Raw genomic sequence first — 20,093 nt, forward strand, 5'->3', positions numbered from 1 at the left:
TATATATTCTGAGATTCCTTGAATTATATTCACTAAAATTATACTGTAAATTTTTTGTTGGAATTTTAACTTCACTTCCATTCCGCATGATTTCTAAACATAAAATTATAAGCAGGGGCTCAATGTAAGCACAGCAGTTTTTGATGGAGCGAAGCATCTGATTGCATTTGGTGGCTACAACGGGAAATTACTAATGTGGTAGTTGTATTAGATAACTATTTGTATCTGGCTTTTTCAGAGGCAATAGTTTTTTTTCTATTTTCTTTTTCTTTATATGAACTAGGTTATTCTGAAAGCCTTAGTCGTTTCTATTGTTGTCAAGTTGTACCATATGTTTCTAGCATAAAGCTAAGCTCAAGTTCATGAAGATGTATGTGCTGAATTGTTGTGTTATGGTTAATTTTTTTTTTTTTTTTTGCCCTTTAGATTAGTGTTGATCAATAATTTCAGTTGGTCTGTGAATGTAGTATCTTCACTGTTTGTTATGGTAGTTCTATGTATCTTAATCATTTTGGGGATTTTGGTGGATTAGTATTTACGAACGCATAATTAGGCTCATGATGCATCACATTTGTTTTTTCTTTTTTCAATCTGTACACAGGATACTCATCTTCTACTGACTGGGGGAGTGGAGAAAATCCTTCGTATTCTTGATTTGAATCGTCCAAATGCACCCCTGGTCAGTCAGAACTGTTGCATGGCTCCATAGTGATCAAATAATGTTAAGCTCTTGCTCTGACATGGGCGGTGTCAGGTATGCCTGTTTCTCCTGCATCATACGTATGTTGTTACATGGAAACTAAATTTGGTTGATATCTTGGTTTTTTTCGTTTTGATTCCTTTCAATAACCATAATGTGATAGTTTATCATGAAATTTCTGGGTGCTCACATAAGTATAAACTAATGCAAGCGGTAGATAGAATAAGCTAAAGACATGGGTCCAGTTACCAAGCTGCATTGCATTTGCAGAGGTTTGGGGATCAAATCTTAGAAAATGAGGTTAAAATTTGAGGTTGTAGGGATATTAGTATTCCTTTGGCCCAAGGAAAGACAGATTTAAAAAAAAATGTTAATTGCTTCATATATTCTCCTGATGTTTTATTACTTGCTGTTACTTGATAGAAAAATTGTTGGGCTAGCTATTCAATTATATTAGATTATAATATTTTATACATGTTTTCTCCTAAAGTTGAAGTTGAAAATAGTTCTTGGGCTGGATGATGGGATTTTCTATTTTTTCTAATCATTACTAAAATTATTAGTGGTTGTACAGGTTATGGGATGTAAGAAGTGGTAAGATAGTCCAAACACTCAAGACCAAGTCATCTGTGACCAGTGCTGAAGTGAGTCAAGATGGTCGTTATGTCAAAACTGCTGATGGGTCAATAGTTAAGTTTTATGCCTTGGCCAAATCTGAATCTTGAACTCTAATGAAATGGGAACTATCTTTCTGAACAAGATGTTACAGTTGATATTGAGGCAATCAAAGAAGAGAAAAGAGTTTTGGAATTGTCTCTAGCAGAAGCCAGAGACAAAAATTCTAGGCTCAGAGAAAAGGTCGATGAAGTTAACAGTACTCATGGTGAATTATCCAAGGTCTGCTCTTGATGACACAATTACTTTTTGTTCACTAAGTAGATGAACATTCTTGGTAAAGTTTGAGTGTGTTAGGACCCTACTGTTTCCTTAAATCTCTCCTGCTGTTCCACCTGCAAACAAACTTATATACACTACAATATCCAGCAATAGATCCACGAACACAACACAGAACACACTCACTCAATCAAGCAATGAATATTCTCAATAATTGTATTAATAATCAAGGGTTCAGTACAACTTTCTCAAGAGTATCAAAATGTAAAAGAAAAGATGAATGGAGAGTAACAAGACTGATTTTCCAGAACAGACGAAGAACACAAAGAACCATAATCTGCTGGCTTCGAGGGCCAGTACCTCCCCAGTCCCAATTTCCCCTTTTTCTCTGATATCCCACAAAAATCCCCTGTCACTCTTTTTACGCCCCACTTCATTCTAACAGAATTATTCCCATTCCAATCCAAGGATGCCACCTGTCCTTCCAAGGATGCCACTTGTTCCCTGCTTGTTCAGTAGAAATTACCATTTTATCCCTTCTGTCCACACTTTTTCCTTCTGCTGAAAACATGCACCAGCGGGGTCTCATCATTACCCTCCCCAAGGAGAGTCACCTTGTCCCCAAGGTGGAAGAAAGGAAATTGGTTGTCAATAGAGGTGAAATCCTCCCATGTGTTCTCATATGTGGGTAAGCCCTTCCATTTGATTAAGACTTCCAAAGTACCATTCAACAGTTTGCGCTTACGTAGAACCTCTTCAGGTTCGACTTGCAATACCAAATCCTCGTCAAGTGCTGCGGGAAAGGGTTGTGTAGTGGGCGGTGGGTACTTAGTTTTCTTGAGTTGTGACACATGGAAAACATCATGGATGCGTGCCGAAGGGGGTAGATCCAAACAATAGGCCACTGATCCAATCTTTTCTGTAACTTCAAAAGGCCCATAGAAGCGGGGGCTGAGTTTCTCATTGTACCGACGAGCCAAAGAACGAAGGCGGTAGGGTTGCAACTTAAGGTAAACCGAATCTCCCACTTTTAACTGAACTTCTCGTCTCTTTGCATCGGCATAGTGTTTCATTCGAGTTTGGGCTTTGAGGAGATTATCCTGTAGCTCAGCAAGGATGATATTGCGAGTTTGCAGTTGACAGTTCACTTCGTCAACTGGTGAACCATGATCCGAAAATTTAAGAAGAATGGGAGGATCACGCCCATAAAGTGCTTTAAAAGGGGTCATACCTGTGGAGCCATTGAAAGTCGTATTGAACCAGAACTCGGCCCAAGAGATCCATTTAGGCCATTGGCGAGGCTGGCTACTCACAAAACAACGAAGGTACGTTTCAACACATCGATTGACCACTTCCGATTGGCCATCAGTTTGAGGGTGGTATGCCGAGCTCATACGAAGCTGCGTGCCCGAGTGTTTAAACAACTCCTTCCAAAAATGACTGATGAAAACTCGGTCGCGATCGGATACAATGGAGCGGGGAAACCCATGTAGCCGGACAATCTCCTTGATAAAAAGGTGGGCAACATCCGTGGCCGTGTAGGGATGCTTAAGGGTCAAGAAGTGGCTGTACTTAGTTAGTCGGTCAACCACGACTAGGATGGTATCGGCACTATTTGTTTTGGGAAGCCCGGTGATGAAATCCATAGATATGTCTTCCCAAACCTGCTCAGGAATGGATAGAGGCTGCAATAACCCCGCAGGACTCAAGGCCTGGTATTTATTTTGTTGACAAACTGCACAGGAATCGACAAACTCCTTGATATCTCGTTTCATGCCCTCCCAGTAAACCACACTGCTGAGTCGTTTAAAAGTGCGAAAGAAACCCGAATGACCCCCAACAGGGGATGAGTGGAACTCATGTAGAAGAAGTGTAATGTGGGCCCCCTTCCTTGGTACCACTAGGCGGCCATTACACAAGAGATGGTGGCCAACTAACGTGAATGGTGGGTGGCCATTGGGATCCAACAACAATTTTTGAACAATTCCACGCAATTTGTCATCTTGTTGAATAGCATCCTCTAATTCTTCCATACCTGCAAAATAACTGACAGACAACCCATCAAATTCCACCTGTTCACCTCTTCTAGACAATGCATCAGCTACCCGATTCTCTGCCCTTGGTTTATACTGGATAATAAAATTCAACCCAATCAGTTTAGCAACCCATTTCTGTTGATCTTCACTTAGTAACCGCTGATCCATTAGAAAATGGAGGCTCTTTTGGTCTGTCCTAATAATGAAACGACGCCCCAATAAATAATGTCGCCACTTCTGAACTGCCATCACAATAGCCATTAATTCCCGCTCATATACTGATTTAAGTTTCGATTGAGTTGATAAGCCTTTGCTCAAAAAAGCCAACGGTCTACCCTCCTGCATCAGGACAGCCCCTAACCCACTCCCTGAGGCATCAGTTTCAATGATAAATTCCTTAGTAAAGTCTGGCAAAGCTAACACCGGAACTGAAGTCATTATCCTCTTAAGCTCATCGAAGGCCTTTTGGGCTTCCGAATTCCATTGAAATGCATCTTTCTTAAGTAAACTGGTGAGAGGAATGGCGATTTTCCCGTAATCCTTAACGAACCTTCGGTAGTAACCGGTCAAACCCAGAAATCCTCGTAAGGCCCTGATATCCTTGGGACTTGGCCACTGTAAAACACTGTCAATTTTGGAAGGATCAACCGCCACCCCACATGCTGAAATGACGTGCCCCAAATATTCTAATTCTCGCTGACCGAAGAAACACTTCTTCCTATTGGCAACCAAGTGGTGTTCTTCAAGGGTGCTGAGGGTGATCTCTAAGAGCCGGATGTGATCCTCTTTAGTGTGGCTGTAAACCAATATGTCATCAAAGAATACCAAAATGAACCGACGTAGAAAAGGCCGAAATATTTCATTCATCAAGGCTTGGAAGGTGGCTGGGGCATTCGTCAACCCAAAGGGCATGACTAAGAACTCATAATGTCCTTCGTGTGTCCTAAAAGCCGTTTTGTGGGTGTCCCCTTCCTTTACTCGAATCTGGTGGTAGCCCGACTTCAAATCTAATTTGGAAAAAATGGAAGCTCCCCCTAATTCATCAAACAATTCGTCAACCACTGGGATGGGGAACTTATCCGGAACCGTGATCTTATTAAGAGCCCTGTAATCTACACAAAATCGCCAACCGCCGTCTTTCTTTTTCACCAATAACACTGGGCTGGAAAAGGGGCTAAGGCTGGGCTTAATGACACCGGCAGCTAACATCTCACTCACTAGTTTTTCTATCTCATTTTTCTGGTAGTAGGGATAGCGGTAGGGTCTAATATTTGGGGTTTGGGAGCCGGGGAGGAGGTTAATGGAGTGGTCTTGGGTCCTTGGTGGTGGTAATCCTGGAAGTGAAGAGAAGACTGATTGATACCGAACCAGAACTGGTAGAATGTCGCTGTCCTCTTCAACTTGTGATTCACCTAGCTTCTGCAAATTACCATATTCCACAAAACACCCATGTCCCTCGCGTTGAATTGTCCGCAGCATAGCTTTTAAGGAAATCAGAGTTTTGCTCAGAGAAGGGTCACCCACAAATTTCACAATTCTGTCTCCTAGTCTGAACTTCATTACCTGTGTTTTCCAATCCACTGTTGTTTCCCCCAAGGTTTCCAACCATGCCACACCCAAAACCACATCTGCACTGTTCATCTCAAATGGGAAAAAATTCTGTATAATCGAAGTCCCCTGAATGTCCAACTGTACCTCCCTACATTCTCCCTCACATCGCACCCGATATCCATCTCCCACACGTACCCCGAAGGTTTGCGTCTGTGTCACTGGTAATCCCAACTTCTCAGTCACATCCTTGCTGATAAAATTATGCGATGCTCCACTGTCGATCAACACTATCACTTCAGCCCCACTGATTTTTCCCTTTACCTTCATGGTTTTCGGACTTGAGATTCCCACGACTGAACTAATTGAAAGCTCCGCATCATTTGGTAGTTGCTCCTCCATGGTCTCAATCAGATCTGCCCCAACGTCATTTGGCTCATCTTGACTCTCGTCCTCATCAATCAACACGACATGGAACTGCTTGTCTCCACATCGGTGGCCTGGAAAAAATTTTGCGTCACATCGGAAACAAACCCCACGCGCCTTTTTCCTCTGGATCTCAAGTTCTGTCATCTGTTTGAAGGGAAATTCTTTTCTGAAAACTGAGCTGCTCGGTTGCTGCTGGACAGAGTTGCTGCTGCTACGTTGACTAGCGTTTGGAGAAAAATGGCTGGTTCTCTCGCTCCATTGGCAGCCTGATTGGGAAGGAAAATTTTGATGTTGGTTAGAGTTTAAATTCGTGCTACCTGAAGGAACTAATGGATTAGAATTTTGTACAAACTTTGACCCATTTTCTTGCTGCCAAAAACTTTTACCCGGTCCACCACTATAGGCCCAATTTATCCTACTAATTCCACTGCCCACAACAGTCTTAACACTCTTATTTAGCCCATGTTTTAATTCTTCCAAAGCCCTATTTTTTTCTTCTATCTTCTGGGCCAGTTCAATTAGCTGAATAATGGAAGTGGGCTGGCCCAATCTAACTTCAGCTTTTAATTCGGGTTTTAGCCCATTCAGAAACGCAGCCCAAAGTAAATCTTCCTTCTCATCCTTCAATGGAGCTGACAGGGCTTCAAACTTGCGGCAGTAGTCCTCCACTGTTCCGGTCTGCTGGATTCCCATCAACGCCTCATACGGACCACCATCTTGGGATCCTCCAAACCGCTGAAGCAGAGACAGTTTAAACGCTGCCCAAGTCGTGACTGGAGCGTGGATTTCCATCCACTGGAACCAATTTATGGCGTCTCCCTCCAAACACACAGCCACCGTGTTCAGCCACTCCTCTTCTGCCACTTGATACACGTTGAAGTACCTCTCTATCCGGAACAACCACCCATACGGATCCTCTCCGACGAAGACTGGCATCTCGATTTTCCGGCCAGCATATCCTGGACGTCGTCGGCCATCTATTCCGTTTTCGTCATTCATATTTGCGTTAGGGTCCTCATTTTCCCCTTCTGTGTTACCTGTATTGTTTATGGGTGTCTCTGTCGAACCACCCCTTTCAGCTCTTCTAACTTCTTCTTCATCCTTACGCCTAATCCAAGCTTGGATTTCCAGCAAACAATCTCTCATGGTTCCCATGTCCTTCTCCACCACATCTAATCTGTTTTCCATCCTTGTTCCAACCATTCCCCAACGTCACCTGCTCTGATACCAACTTGTTAGGACCCTACTGTTTCCTTAAATCTCTCCTGCTGTTCCACCTGCAAACAAACTTATATACACTACAATATCCAGCAACAGATCCACGAACACAACACAGAACACACTCACTCAATCAAGCAATGAATATTCTCAATAATTGTATTAATAATCAAGGGTTCAGTACAACTTTCTCAAGAGTATCAAAATGTAAAAGAAAAGATGAATGGAGATTAACAAGACTGATTTTCCAGAACAGACGAAGAACACAAAGAACCATAATCTGCTGGCTTCGAGGGCCAGTACCTCCCCAGTCCCAATTTCCCCTTTTTCTCTGATATCCCACAAAAATCCCCTGTCACTCTTTTTACGCCCCACTTCATTCTAACAGAATTATTCCCATTCCAATCCAAGGATGCCACCTGTCCTTCCAAGGATGCCACTTGTTCCCTGCTTGTTCAGTAGAAATTACCATTTTATCCCTTCTGTCCACACTTTTTCCTTCTGCTGAAAACATGCACCAGCGGGGTCTCATCAGAGTGTTTATCATCTAAAATATTCATCATCCACTCCGCTGTTCGCTTGCAGGAACTCCAATCTGTCCAAGGTCAACTGGTAACCGAGAGATCATGAATCTTTAAATTGGAGTTACACCCTTCAAATTTGATAACTTATTGAAAAATCGCTGTTCATTGCCTTTTTTATACCAATTGCTTCCACAACTAGGCACCAATCTTTATAGTTTGAACTTCATACAAGGCCTAATTGTTCAAATACTGATATGATATTAATGACCAATTGAGATTGTAGAAGTCTAATTCTTTGGTTTTTCATGGCAGCCAAAGTAGAATGATGCACTTCTTGAGATATTTAGAATCAATTACATCGGTACTTCTCCATACATCACCTGTTTGCCTTCGCTCTATCATCATCGAGTCAGCCCAAGGGACAAGTTCTTGATATTGTCTTCAGATGGACTCTCTCTCTCTCTCTCTCTCTCTCTCTCTCTCTATATATATATATATATATATATATATATATATACACTTCATCTACGAAGAAGCTGTATCCGAAGTTGAGTCATTCATTGCTGCATTTCCCAAAGGAGATCCTGCACAACATCTCATGAAGCTGGTAAGAATCTGAACTAGATGAGAAAATAAAACAAAACAAACTGATCTTACATTGTGAGGCAAAGTCAATCTAATGAACTTGGTTTTGTTAACAATGCAGGTATTGACTTCCATGAGTTGCTTGATGTACAACAAGTAAGAATGGTCTCATTCTGAATGACCAATATCTGATTTTTTGGCAGAAAGACGTGGTTCGTTCTGAACAAAAAGGTTAGAAATGTGTTGATGACGCAAAGTAGTTAGACCAAGGTGCTAGAAATGATTATAGTAGCAATTTTTGCTATGGTGGTTTTGGCTTCTTATTCTGTTGCCGGTTATTGTAAAGTTTTATATGTTTACATCTACAGCAGGTTCATGTAACACTTACACCAAAACCTTCTTTGGGGTTGATGGAGCTGGAAAGCGATTAGCAGATAGGAGTGAGTCTTGATATGTGTATGGTAGTTAAAGATGATGCCAATCAATTTTGAAATGACAATTTGATCATTTAATGAGTACTTTTTGTTTTAATCGTTGAAGTATGATGAATGCAAGCTGAACGTTGTCTTTGGTTTCAGGGTAAGCATCTGAGAACAAACAGTTGTGGCAGCCTGAGAGTTGGCTATAAATGAATTGAGCTGATGGAGTCTGTGCTTCCTTCTTTCACTTATATATTTATATACATATAATTTCTTGATGGGTAGTCGTTAGGTTAGATTTATACAAGTTATTGAAATTCTGATCTCTTATTGATGCTCACTTAATTTGTTAAATATACAGTAACAACAACATTTATTCAAGTTTCTCGTAATAAATTTTGTAACCCATTGGTTTATATATAATTTGCTTTCTCTGATCAATGATATGGCGCTGGAATGGATGCTGGAGCTGTTATGGACTTATTTCTTACTCAAATCTACCAAAATGAAATTCTATTAGTCATACTGTATGAATGGAAGGATTTGATTTTGCTTTTATGTAAGGATAACAATTTTATGGGACCATCAAATTAATCATTATAATAGAATGTAAACTCTATATTTAAATGTGATTTATACCTTGCATTAGAGACATAATCAGCTTGGTAGTTATTCTATTCTCATGTATAATGTAATTATATTTTTAATTAAGGAGTGTTATATTATATAAATAAATCTGGAATAGTTTTAGAGATTAATTATTTGCTAAACATTAGTCTACATAATACATCTTAATTTAATAAGTAAGAGAGCAATTTTACATGCTGATAATTCTTGATAATACAGCCGCTAAAGTAGTGCAGAGTATTCCCAACAACAAAAAGAANAATTTTTTTTTTTTTTCCCTGATACCAAAAATTCTTTAAAAATGTTAGCTTTGCTGACTTGTTTTGATATTACCATGTGATGCAAATTATCAGTATCCTTACTGTTTGCTGCATGCTGGAGCTCTAAATTGAAGTTAAGTGCTTGTTTGATTTGCAATCTAGGTGCAAACCATTTTACCTTGAAGACAAAGAAATATAGAAGATCTTTGAGAACATGGGTGGGTATTTTAAAAAACAGTATATCTTGATTTTTGATTTCAAGTGAGATTCCTCTTGAATGATTTGACTTGCGTGATTTTCTCTATATGTATGTCTAAATTCCCACAATGCAAGACCTTATATATTTGTTTAAATTATTTTGTCGTCTACATATTGTCCACAACTATTCAATTATCAATCAGTATATTACAGAGCATAAGATAATTTGTCCTTCGTTCGAACTCTTAACTCTTTTGTTTGGCACCTGGTATCTTTGTCTGTTTCAGCCGGCCAAACTTCTTCTTCCATGAATTTCACTGTTTTAAGATTCTCTCCATAACTAAAGAAATCAGAATGCCCCTTGCACTATATGTACATACATAGCCATAAGAATCATTAAGCCCCACCTTATAGAAAAATTAATGAGCTTGCATACAAGGGAGAGCATGGGTTCTGTAGATTACCTCGTTACATCTTCCACGGATGAAGAGTCTGAAGCCTGTCTCGATGCTCTGGTATTCTCCAACTCGATAGTCTTCCCGATGGTTCTTAACACAGCCATTGAGCTCGATCTATTTTCTATCATAGCCAAAGAAGGTCCTGGTGCTTGCGTTTCGGCCTCCGAGATTGCATCTCGGTTGCCTACACAGAACCCGGAAGCACCTTCTATGGTTGATCGCATGCTGCGTTTATTAGTCAGCCATTCACTCCTTACTTGCTCTCTACGCACTCTTGAAGATGGTAGAGTTGAGAGACTTTATAGTCTCACACCTACCTCAAGATTATTAATTCTCCAAATTAGTGATGGAGTGAGTTTGTCTTGCTTATCAGCTCTTACCCACCACCCAGCAGGCCTGCAATCATGGTATGATGTGCAGAAACCTCTAGTAGTTTTGTTATTTACAATTACTCATTGCATATTTCTTGTGTTAGTATAGGTTGCATTTGAAGGATGTCATTCTTGAAGGTGGCGAAGATGATATGTTCAAGAAAGTTCATGGGATGTCCCAGTTCGAGTTCATGAGCAATGATCCAACTTACAACAATATTTTCAATAAGGCAATGGCGGGTATGTCTCAATTAATCATGAGGGGGATCTTAGACGTTTACAGAGGATACAAGGGACTTGCATCGTTGGTAGATGTCGGTGGTGGAACTGGCTGATGCCTCAACATGATTGTTTCCAAGTACCCTTCCATTAAAGGCATCAACTTTGATTTGCCTCATGTGACACAAAGCGCACCATCTTATCCTGGTATGAACTCATCAAGTTTACATTCCCAAATACCTCATAGAAACCTGCATTTAACTCAGAGTCAATTTGTTTTTTCTCACTTTAACTTGAGATTTTAGACTCTTAATCTCTGCAAGATATGCTATGTGATGCTGGACCAAATGTTTTATTACAATAGCCTGACCAGGCAGGACACATTGCTTGCATTTAAGCAAGTTATTTTTGCATTTTATGGGAATTCTGTACAATTTTTAAAGCACAATGACATCTTAACAGGTATTGAACATGTTGGAGGAGATATGTTTGAAAGTGTCCCAACAGCGGATGCAATTATGATAAAGGTTTGCTTAAAATTAACTATCCGAGATTTGGTTTGCAACAGCCTCATTACTTCAACGCATTGGCTCAAATTCCATTTCTTTTTCCTCGTTGCAGGATACCTGTCACAATTGGAGTGATGAAAATTGTATAAAGCTTTTAAAGAATTGCTACAAAGCGCTACCGGTTAATGGAAAATTGATCATTATAAACGTAATATTACTGGAAGAACCCGATTCAAGCAAGGCTTCTATGTATGTTTCTGGACTGGACAACATTATGTTTATGCAACCTTCAGGAAAAGAGAGGACAGTAAAAGAATTCGAGACCTTGTGCAAGATTGCAGGATTTTCAAACTTTCAGGTTGTCTGTGTTGGTCATGGTGTTCGGGCTGTGATGGAATCTTACAAGTAAATGTTTTCGGTTATAAAGGCAGAGATGAACATGGTATCCATTTGTGCCGTTTGTTTTAATAAATTAATCTTGCAGTGAGTTAGATACGAAGCTATTGACTCTCTCTCTATATCTCATACATAGTATTTTTTATAATAACACCGAATAGGATTATATAATTTATTAGTTCTTCTACTTAATGGAAATGCAGATTACGATCCATGCAGATTTAAGATTACATAACTTCTAATTAATTGCAATACCTCTACATCAAAAGGAGGTTTATGAATTCTAAAAATGGCCTAAATTAAGTCAACCCATCATGTAATACCAAATACAGTTGACAACTCAACATTTTAACACTTTGCAAACTGTTTCATTTCATAGCCTACAAATTCTGGCCTTTGCTTTCAGTGTGTTCACAAGTAATAACAAATTTGAAGAGTAGAGAGCTCCCATGGAAATTATTATTATGGTGAGAAAACTTGTGGTGGTCATGGCAATTCTTCTTATGTTTGTGCTTGATGCTGCAGTAGAAGCTGGAAAGGAGTAATCATTTTTCAGTAGGCGACAACGTCCATCGCCTCCATCTCCTTGACCTCCTCCACTGCATTCCACTTGGAAAAAAGTAAAGTACATGGCAAAGTGTGGTGAAAGAAGGATGGCTTGAAGGGAATTACTTTGCGAAAGTTCACTTTTCACTTTTCAGAATACGTGGATTAACTTGTAGAACCTGTATATGACTTGACCCTTTAACACCAGGTTGATTTAACCCTTTTGTCTTATGCAAAATAATTTATAAAGTGGGATTTACTTCTTTTAAGTTTCGTAAAATTTTGTCCAACAAGTTTAGGTATTTTTCTACTTAAGAATGTATTCACCTACGGCCGATTATATTAATATAAAGAGTTAAAAACTTTTTCCCACCCATATAATGGTTTAATGAATTTTCCCACCCATAAACTTTTAAAATGTCATTTTATTATCCAAATTTATTCTAACAACGAACAGAAAGTAAATTCGGTTCAGGCTGTTGAAACTTTTAAAAAAGGGAGACCGATGAGTCTTTTAGTGATGAAATGTTAGATTTTGGTAGGTAGTTGAAATTGATCGAAATTTGACTTAAGAGAATCGATTGCATAAACCCTAATCACATGATTGTCGACGCTTGTCAGGGTCAACAAGAATAAAGTTTGAGAGGTTTTGGTAAGTAATAATAACAAAAAAAAAAAGAAAAAAAAAGAAATGTGGTGGTATAGGGTTAGAATCGAAAACGGTAAATTTAAGTTCTTCTCAACTGGGTGCCGGATGCCCGTTACTTCTGCATCCTTGACTGTCCCCCTATAATGGTAATCTTAAATTCCTAATGGACTTAAATAACATTTACCCCATATAATTTTTTAAATTTGTTTCTTGAACGAGACCGATATTTTGTTGGACTTGGGCTGATAATAGACCCAAGTCATTGAAACTGTAATGAAAATAGAGGTCCATTAAATTTATAGAAGGCTTATGTTCATGCATTAAGCCCATTGTTTTTAGAAAATCTTTTACCATAGACTGGATTTTAGATAGTGGTCACAGTATTTTCTTCCCTCAGAAGCCGTATTATTATTATTATTATTTTAATTTTGAGTTGTCTTAACGTATGTTGGGAATACATATCTCCGTATAATTTATTTTTTAAAAACAAAAAATAAAAAAACTCAATACATAAATAATTTTTTATCCATTTGTGATGTTGATGCATGTTGTTAAGATCTCATATCGGGATCTCACATTCATTAAGTGGTGTACTTAAGATTAAAGATTATCTCATCGATCAGACCTGTCTTTTGGGTTAGACTCTCCTCTAAACAAATTATCTTCGAACAATATCGATCAAATAAAAGTTATTATGGATCGATTCTTGAAAAGAGATGTAATATTAAGACCCTACATCGAAATCTTACACCTACTAATTATAATATTTAAGAGGCTCTAGTAATCGCACGCTATATTTTCCTTATTGGGATCAGCAACAGAGAGGAAGTTTCTAAGCATTACCCATTAGAATTGTAGAAGTCAAGTCAGGCAACTAATCAACATATTGTCACCATGCCAAATCACCACATGGTCAAACCGTGTAGTCATTAAAACTTGATCTTCACCCTTCATTTCTGACATATCATAATAATCAACGGTCCCAACCACATTGGATGACAACATAGGCCAAGAGTTCTGCTTGCCCAAATTATTGACTTTGGCCTCCGGATCATTGGTATTTTACTTAGCTACAAAGTATCTTATTATATATATATACACAAATGTTCATTAACTCATTCCCCACATTCTCTTCAACCAATTTCTAAATTTTCAATCAACCAATTCTCATTTTAGCACCAATTCTCAACCATGGAAACGGTGAGCTAGCTTCGTTGATTATTTTTATTTTTTATGGCATGATTTTAAAAACTAATTTTATAAGTTTTATATGGTATTTATATATTATTTATCACATTAACTATTCGTTTAAATATCAATGTCACATAAAATAATAAATCAAACTCCAAGGGGTTGGCTTGCCAATTAATTGGTCAATAAGTTTACTCTCTTCCTCGAATTCTTGGTTTCAAACCTTAAGGCTAGCTATCACATTAATATTGTAACTTACTTGGTCTCTAAAGCATGTTGGGGATTAGTTGAGATACGCATAAACTGGTCCGAACATCTCAGTTACCAGAAAAAAAAAAAAAAAAAATGTTTAGTCAAAATGTTTAGTTTGGATTTTGATTATAGACTAATGAGATTTTTTTCTCCTTTGTTTCTGCTAATTGCATGTTGTATATTGGACCTTTGACTTGTTGCAGCCTCTTAAATTTACAATTGAGGTACAAGTAAAACTCTTCTCTGTATTGTAATTCATTGGTCTTTGTAATATTGTATCATTGTCAAACTATTTGACTAACTTTCTTAAAACAATTTCTTCATCTCAGAAAGAATTTATCAACACATCTGAAAGAGTTAAATCTGTTGATCTCCATCCAACTCAACCATGGTATTGTCCCTCGTCTCCGAATTCAAAAACTCTAAGAAGTTTCGTTATATTACTGTGTATGATTAAGTTTAATACTAAAGTTCATTTCATCATAATCTAATGCAGGATCCTGGCAAGTTTGTATTCAGGAACTGTGTGTATCTGGAACTACCATTCTCAGGTATAGAGCATTACATTGTTTGTACCTGCAACAAAATCACATCAATATAACCAATTTCAAGCCTTTCAAGCTGCTTTATTAGGAACTGTCTTTAAGAATTCCTCCCACACAATTGATTTTCAGAGTCATGTAGTTCTTTTCACTGATTTAAATGATAAACATTTCTTGAACTTTCTATTTGTAACCTCATTTGTTTCATGCTATTTCAGACCCTGGAAAAGTCTTTCAAGGTCACTGAGTCACCAGGTACATGACATATATTTTTCTGTAATATAGACATTTGGTTTCTGTATCTTCTTGATGATCAATTTTAGCTATAAATGTTTATATCTTTATAGCTCTCATTTCTTAATAAGATACAAAACTGTGGTTCAATGTGTGCTTGCAGTAAGGACAGCAAAGTTCATAGCCCGAAAAGACTGGTTTGTTTGTGCTTCTGATGACAAATTTATTCACATCTATAACTACAACACCTCGGAAAAGGTTAAAGAATTTGAGGCACATGGAGATTTCATTAGGTGTGTGGCTGTTCATCCCACATTACCATATGTGTTGTCATCGTCCGATGACAAGCTTATTAAGCTTTGGGATTGGGAGAAGAGTTGGGAGTGTACTCAAATCTTTGAAGGACATTCCCATTATGTAATGCAAGTGGCATTTAATCCGAAAGATCTCAACAGTTTTGCAAGTGCCTCACTTGATTGTACCATAAAGGTATACTTGAATATTGCATATACTTTACTGATCACTCATTTTCTTTGTTCTGTAAAACTCTCCTATTTATGCTATGGTATTGTTCCCCTGTTCAGATTTGGAATCTAGACTCATCGGCTGCAAAGTTTTCATGGGATGCACATTCGAAAGGGATAAATTGCGTCGATTACTTCAAAAACAGTGATAAAGCATTTCTCATAACTGGTTCTGATGATTATACTGCTAAGGTTTGAAACATTTTGAAAAACTTGTTCATTAGCCATGACTGGAATATGTTTATGCCGCGAATGAGTCTAGCTGACATTCCTTGATAAATCATGTTTAAATAGGTTTGGAATTATGAAACCAAAAGTTGCGTTCAAACACTAGAAGGCCACACTCACAATGTTACTGCAGTGTGCATCCATCCTGAGCTTCCCATCATAATTACAGTCTCCGAGGATCAGACTGTCCGCTTATGGAATGCTTCTACTTACAGGTACCAGTGTTGTGGTTGATAATTTCTAAATTCCAAGTTAAGATGAAAGAGTAGTCAGCCTAGTTCTTTCTTGCTTTATCTCTTCAAAATTTTTACCTCTGCGAGTGTAATTGTGAATTGGTGATTAATTTTCAGGCTTGAGAATACACTAAACTTTGATCTTGAGCGAGTTTGGGGTGTTGGGTACAAGAAAGGTTCAAACCAGTAAGTTTCTTGCTTTTTTTCCTCAGGACTAAGTTTATATTACACATCATCTGCGTCGTTGAACGAAATGCGATGACGAATTTATCATTTGATTGACTTTTCAAAACAACGAATGACCTGCAATCTGTTACTTCTGTGAGCAGGGTCGCATTTGGGAGTGACAAAGGAACCATTTTGGTCAAAATTATTAGCAGCTGAGGTTGCAATCCTGAGAATTTTATGGCGTGTTTTGAAGAAATAACTCGGTCTATCTTTGAGATGAACAGAAGATCAGAGGGAATAATAGTTTCTAGTAGCCAGTATTTTACTATATTACATGTTAATCTCGCTTTTGTATCACAATTTGCAGTCTTCTGCTCTTGTATTGGACTTGTTAAATCTATCTTTTGTATGATATTCAGTTGAATAAATGGATTTCAGCCACAAAATTTACTCTTCTAATTCATCATGTTGCTGGATAGTCCTGACTTTTGACTAGTATTCTCATTTGACATGGATTGGCAAAAGGTAAAATCAGAACCAATATTCAATTAGTGGTGACAAACAAATGGCCAACCCAAGTTATTCAGGCCCTTCAATCTAATCTCAAATGAACTTAATTTCAAAAGTGGGACTTCAACAAAATGTAAGCACCATCACCTTCGCCTTAACTTGCCGGCCAAAACCCTCACCGCAAATGACCTCGTCGGCCACTGGATCTCCACAAACGACGACCTCTGTCGATCGCGTGCACCTGTCGCACCTCTTGAGAGGCGCGACTTGCACCGACCCACTGCCGCCCATTTTCTCCCCTCCTGAGCCACCATCATTCACCACTGCTGTTGTTTTGCCTTGCTGCGTGTAAACTGGTGGCCGGAATACCCCACATCAACACAACCTCCCCACTCACAACTCGCCCACCAACTGTTCGAAGAAACGCCCCAGCCAGCCTCTCCAACCTTGCACACACCACACCAGTGCCCAACGGCCGCGATCGCCTGTCCCCTCCAGCGTGCGCCCATTCTAGGCGGAGAAGAGGAAGGTTGAAGAAGAGGTATTATTGAAATAAACTTGAAAGTAAGATAGTTATTTTCTAATTCTACTTATTGGAGGGTTAAAAAGTAATTTAATAATTTATCAGTCAAGGTAGTTCGGTAAAAATCATCAAATTTGCGGGTTCGGTAAAATCATCAAATTTGAGGGTTGAAATCCAGAATTTATGAACCATGGGTGAGAACTTGGATATTCGCCAACCCTTTGGTGGGTACATGTCGTTTACGCCTGTTTATATTCTATAAAAGTGTTTTTCAGAAGCAACATTACCAGTACTTTCCACCACTATAAAAAGCAATCTTGTAGCTAGTTTAGTGGCTATCAAAACTTAGCACATCATCTATCTTTTTATTCTTCTTCTTCTTCTTCTTCCTGCAGATTAATTTGAAGATGGAGAGAAGCAAAATTGGGTGTGTTTTGATGATTTGTTTGGTGATGGGGATTCTTGTTGGGGATTCAGCTGGGCAATCTATAGAAACTTTCAAGCGATGTTATGCGATTTGTTTTATAACTTGTGTTCTAACTCCTGGAAATGGCATGTCTACATCTACATGTGCAACTAAGTGTATCATAGACTGCTTGATTCCACACCCTTCTGATTCTCTTAAACTCAAAGACCCGCAATACTTTTGCAAGCTCGGTTGTGCCACCTCCTTGTGCACCAACTTCAGCTCAAAAGAGGAACCAGGTAAAATCTAATCTCGTCTTTCTCTTAACTACATTAGTCGAATGCACATGTATCAGGAAACAATGATGATTTGTTTGTATTGAATTTTTTTTCTTTTTTTTTTCTTTCCAGCTAAAGAGAAGTGGGAGGCTGTGTGAGTTCCTGCTCAAAGACTTGCACCAAGCATTGATTGCTGAGAACAGTATATACCCAAGAAGAGTTACTGTTTATTAATTTGATAAATCGTTGTATCAATTTTGTTGTTAACTGTTGGAAATTAGAAGCCAGGAAATATAGTTCTCAGGCTTCTAATTCCAGAGAGATAAAAGAAGAAGATGAACTCGTGTAAAAGGAGAACAATTTTATTTATTGAATTCAATTAAAACATACATACAACATTTCATTTTAACAGACAACAATTACAAGAAGTTATAAAATAATAAAATTGAAAATAACTTCCATTTGAGTGCACTAATTTTCTTCAGCCGCGTTCATTCCTTGTCGCCATCTTCTCGTATCCTCTACCAAAAGATTCATACATCAACATTAACTTTTCTCAAATTGAATAAATCAAAGTTTGATAATACTTGTTTTCTGCTACCTAGTTTTTGTTTCCCATACAGATTTGTGTTAGCTGAAACTGAATAAAGATACTTTGTTTTATTTGCACGATGGCAACCTGTGAACTGTGAGTCTGTGATCTATCTTAGGTGGCTTCCACTGATGATTTCATCATTTAAAGGGTCACGGGTTAGCATATTACAAATTCCAACCATGGCCTAATCAAAGGGTCCACAAAAACCAGGGGTTTAATTATATGATATTATATTGAATGATAAATTAATTATCAGAATCATTGCAGAATTGCAGAAATTTCGGTCCTTTCCTTCTATACTAGTGATAGTTGGAAGTGAGTCCGTGAATTAGATGGGGACAAAATGATGGCGTATGAGCTTACATTTATGGCTACAAAAAGGAAAGTTTTGTGGTTGAAATTATTTATTGGAACCAACTTGAATGATTTAGCTGTCTTGGATGAGGACTTTAGTTTTAGTCTTTCTTTGGTTACTAACAAGGTATAGTTGTTAGAGCACTTATCCGACAGATAATTTCAAGGTTTCGGAGGATTAGTTGAAGTGCATGTAAGCTAATTCGAACACTCCTAATCATTGGAAAAATAAAAATAAAATAAAAAATATATCTTGAAAGCGATATCAAGAGATGTTCTGGAACATTTACAAGGAATAAAATTGATTAAAATGATTTGTCAATAGTAACAAAATGGAGAAACTTGCTATAATAGGGCAAATATTATAAACAACAAAAAGATAGAAAGCAAAGGATAGAAGATAAATCGAAATAGAGAGGAAAATGGTCAAAGTTTAATATATTAGTTTAATTTTGCACCCGAATGTAACAATAATGAATGGATAACAAATCGATTAAATGTTTAAGTTGTTGATAATACTTTTGTTTTTAAGGATTTTAACTTTAAATAAAATTGATTTCTTTTTCAAGAAAAAACATTATAATTTAATTTTGTCTTGGACAAGCCGATGCCACTTGTCCTTGTTGAATCCAAGCAAATCAGTATCACAATTCCCAATACTAATTTTTGCAGGTAAGTATTTGTTTGTACATGCGTTCGAGCAAGAAGTAAAAATGGGCATCTACTTTATCTATATGGTAGGGACAAATGAAATAGTAGTCAGAAATTAAATATTAACGATAACATAATTTTAAATTAAAATAAAATTTTGTATTTATAAAATTCTTATTAAATAATATATTTATAATTATCATCAATAGGATTTTATCTTTTAAAAGTATTGTATAATAACTTTATTATCAATATTATCAAATACATTTTTTTCTATATAAAAAACTAAGTTGTCAAACCATTGATCACTCGTTTTATTTTACAAACGATTCTTCACAAAATTCATTGTTTAAAATGTTCTCTCTACGCTAAAACAAAAATAATAAGAAAAATGGTATAATTGATAATAAGATACACAATAAGAAAACATAAAAAAAAAAAATGATGGAATAAGCAAAGCCTATATAAAGAAACAAAATTGGGCCCTCTGAAATGTAGAAAGAATTTAGGAGTGGTAATTGTCAAGGACGTAGCTAGGAACTCATTCTAAGGGGGTCAAGATGTTAATTAAACTTAACAATACAATTGTAAATAAACTTATAATTAATAAATAATAAATTAGGTATAAGTTATACAAAAATATAAATATTTATTTATAATGTTTTTTTATAATTAATATATTTATGATTGTATTTGAAGATATGAAATAAATTTATAATACTTTAAGAGTGTAAAACAAAACTAAGAAAATTTACTAATGAATAGGTTATTAAACCAACACAAATAAGAGCACCTCCACATTAAATTATAATAAAATT

General features: G+C 37.3%; 2 protein-coding genes, 1 long non-coding RNA gene and 1 pseudogene across 3 annotated transcripts; all 4 read left to right on the forward strand.

Moving 5' to 3' along the window:
• Positions 1–462: 462 nt before the first annotated feature.
• On the forward strand, positions 463–7,466 carry LOC116112971. Its single transcript, XR_004125340.1, has 3 exons — positions 463–754; positions 1,275–1,597; positions 7,411–7,466. It is a non-coding gene; the product is annotated as an uncharacterized LOC116112971 (long non-coding RNA).
• Positions 7,467–9,845: 2,379 nt separating this feature from the next.
• LOC116112963 lies at positions 9,846–11,412 on the forward strand (annotated as a pseudogene).
• Positions 11,413–13,707: 2,295 nt separating this feature from the next.
• On the forward strand, positions 13,708–16,394 carry LOC116113840 (coatomer subunit beta'-3-like). Its single transcript, XM_031400005.1, has 10 exons — positions 13,708–13,786; positions 14,233–14,253; positions 14,359–14,420; positions 14,526–14,580; positions 14,790–14,826; positions 14,969–15,294; positions 15,390–15,521; positions 15,624–15,772; positions 15,908–15,976; positions 16,120–16,394. The coding sequence occupies exons 1-10, from the start codon at positions 13,778–13,780 to the stop codon at positions 16,172–16,174; spliced, it is 915 nt and encodes a 304-aa protein (XP_031255865.1). The 5' UTR covers positions 13,708–13,777; the 3' UTR covers positions 16,175–16,394.
• Positions 16,395–17,233: 839 nt separating this feature from the next.
• LOC116113747 (thionin-like protein 2) lies at positions 17,234–18,055 on the forward strand. The gene is made up of 2 exons (XM_031399914.1): positions 17,234–17,696; positions 17,808–18,055. Exons 1-2 carry the CDS (start codon positions 17,399–17,401, stop codon positions 17,831–17,833), a joined length of 324 nt encoding a protein of 107 aa, XP_031255774.1. The 5' UTR covers positions 17,234–17,398; the 3' UTR covers positions 17,834–18,055.
• Positions 18,056–20,093: the final 2,038 nt, after the last annotated feature.

Source organism: Pistacia vera, unplaced genomic scaffold, assembly GCF_008641045.1.
Source record: "Pistacia vera cultivar Batoury unplaced genomic scaffold, PisVer_v2 Contig121, whole genome shotgun sequence".
Classification (NCBI taxonomy): domain Eukaryota; kingdom Viridiplantae; phylum Streptophyta; class Magnoliopsida; order Sapindales; family Anacardiaceae; genus Pistacia; species Pistacia vera.

Excerpts from the sequence above, each read along its gene's own strand:
- LOC116113840 (XM_031400005.1), top strand. Across the intron at positions 14,827-14,968 it reads CAAGGTCACTGAGTCACCAG|TAAGGACAGCAAAGTTCATA; the intron begins GTACATGACATA and ends GTGTGCTTGCAG. Across the intron at positions 15,295-15,389 it reads CACTTGATTGTACCATAAAG|ATTTGGAATCTAGACTCATC; the intron begins GTATACTTGAAT and ends TCCCCTGTTCAG.
- LOC116113747 (XM_031399914.1), top strand. The coding sequence starts at position 17,399 with ATGGAGAGAAGCAAAATTGGGTGTGTTTTGATGATTTGTTTGGTGATG. Across the intron at positions 17,697-17,807 it reads CAGCTCAAAAGAGGAACCAG|CTAAAGAGAAGTGGGAGGCT; the intron begins GTAAAATCTAAT and ends TTTTCTTTCCAG.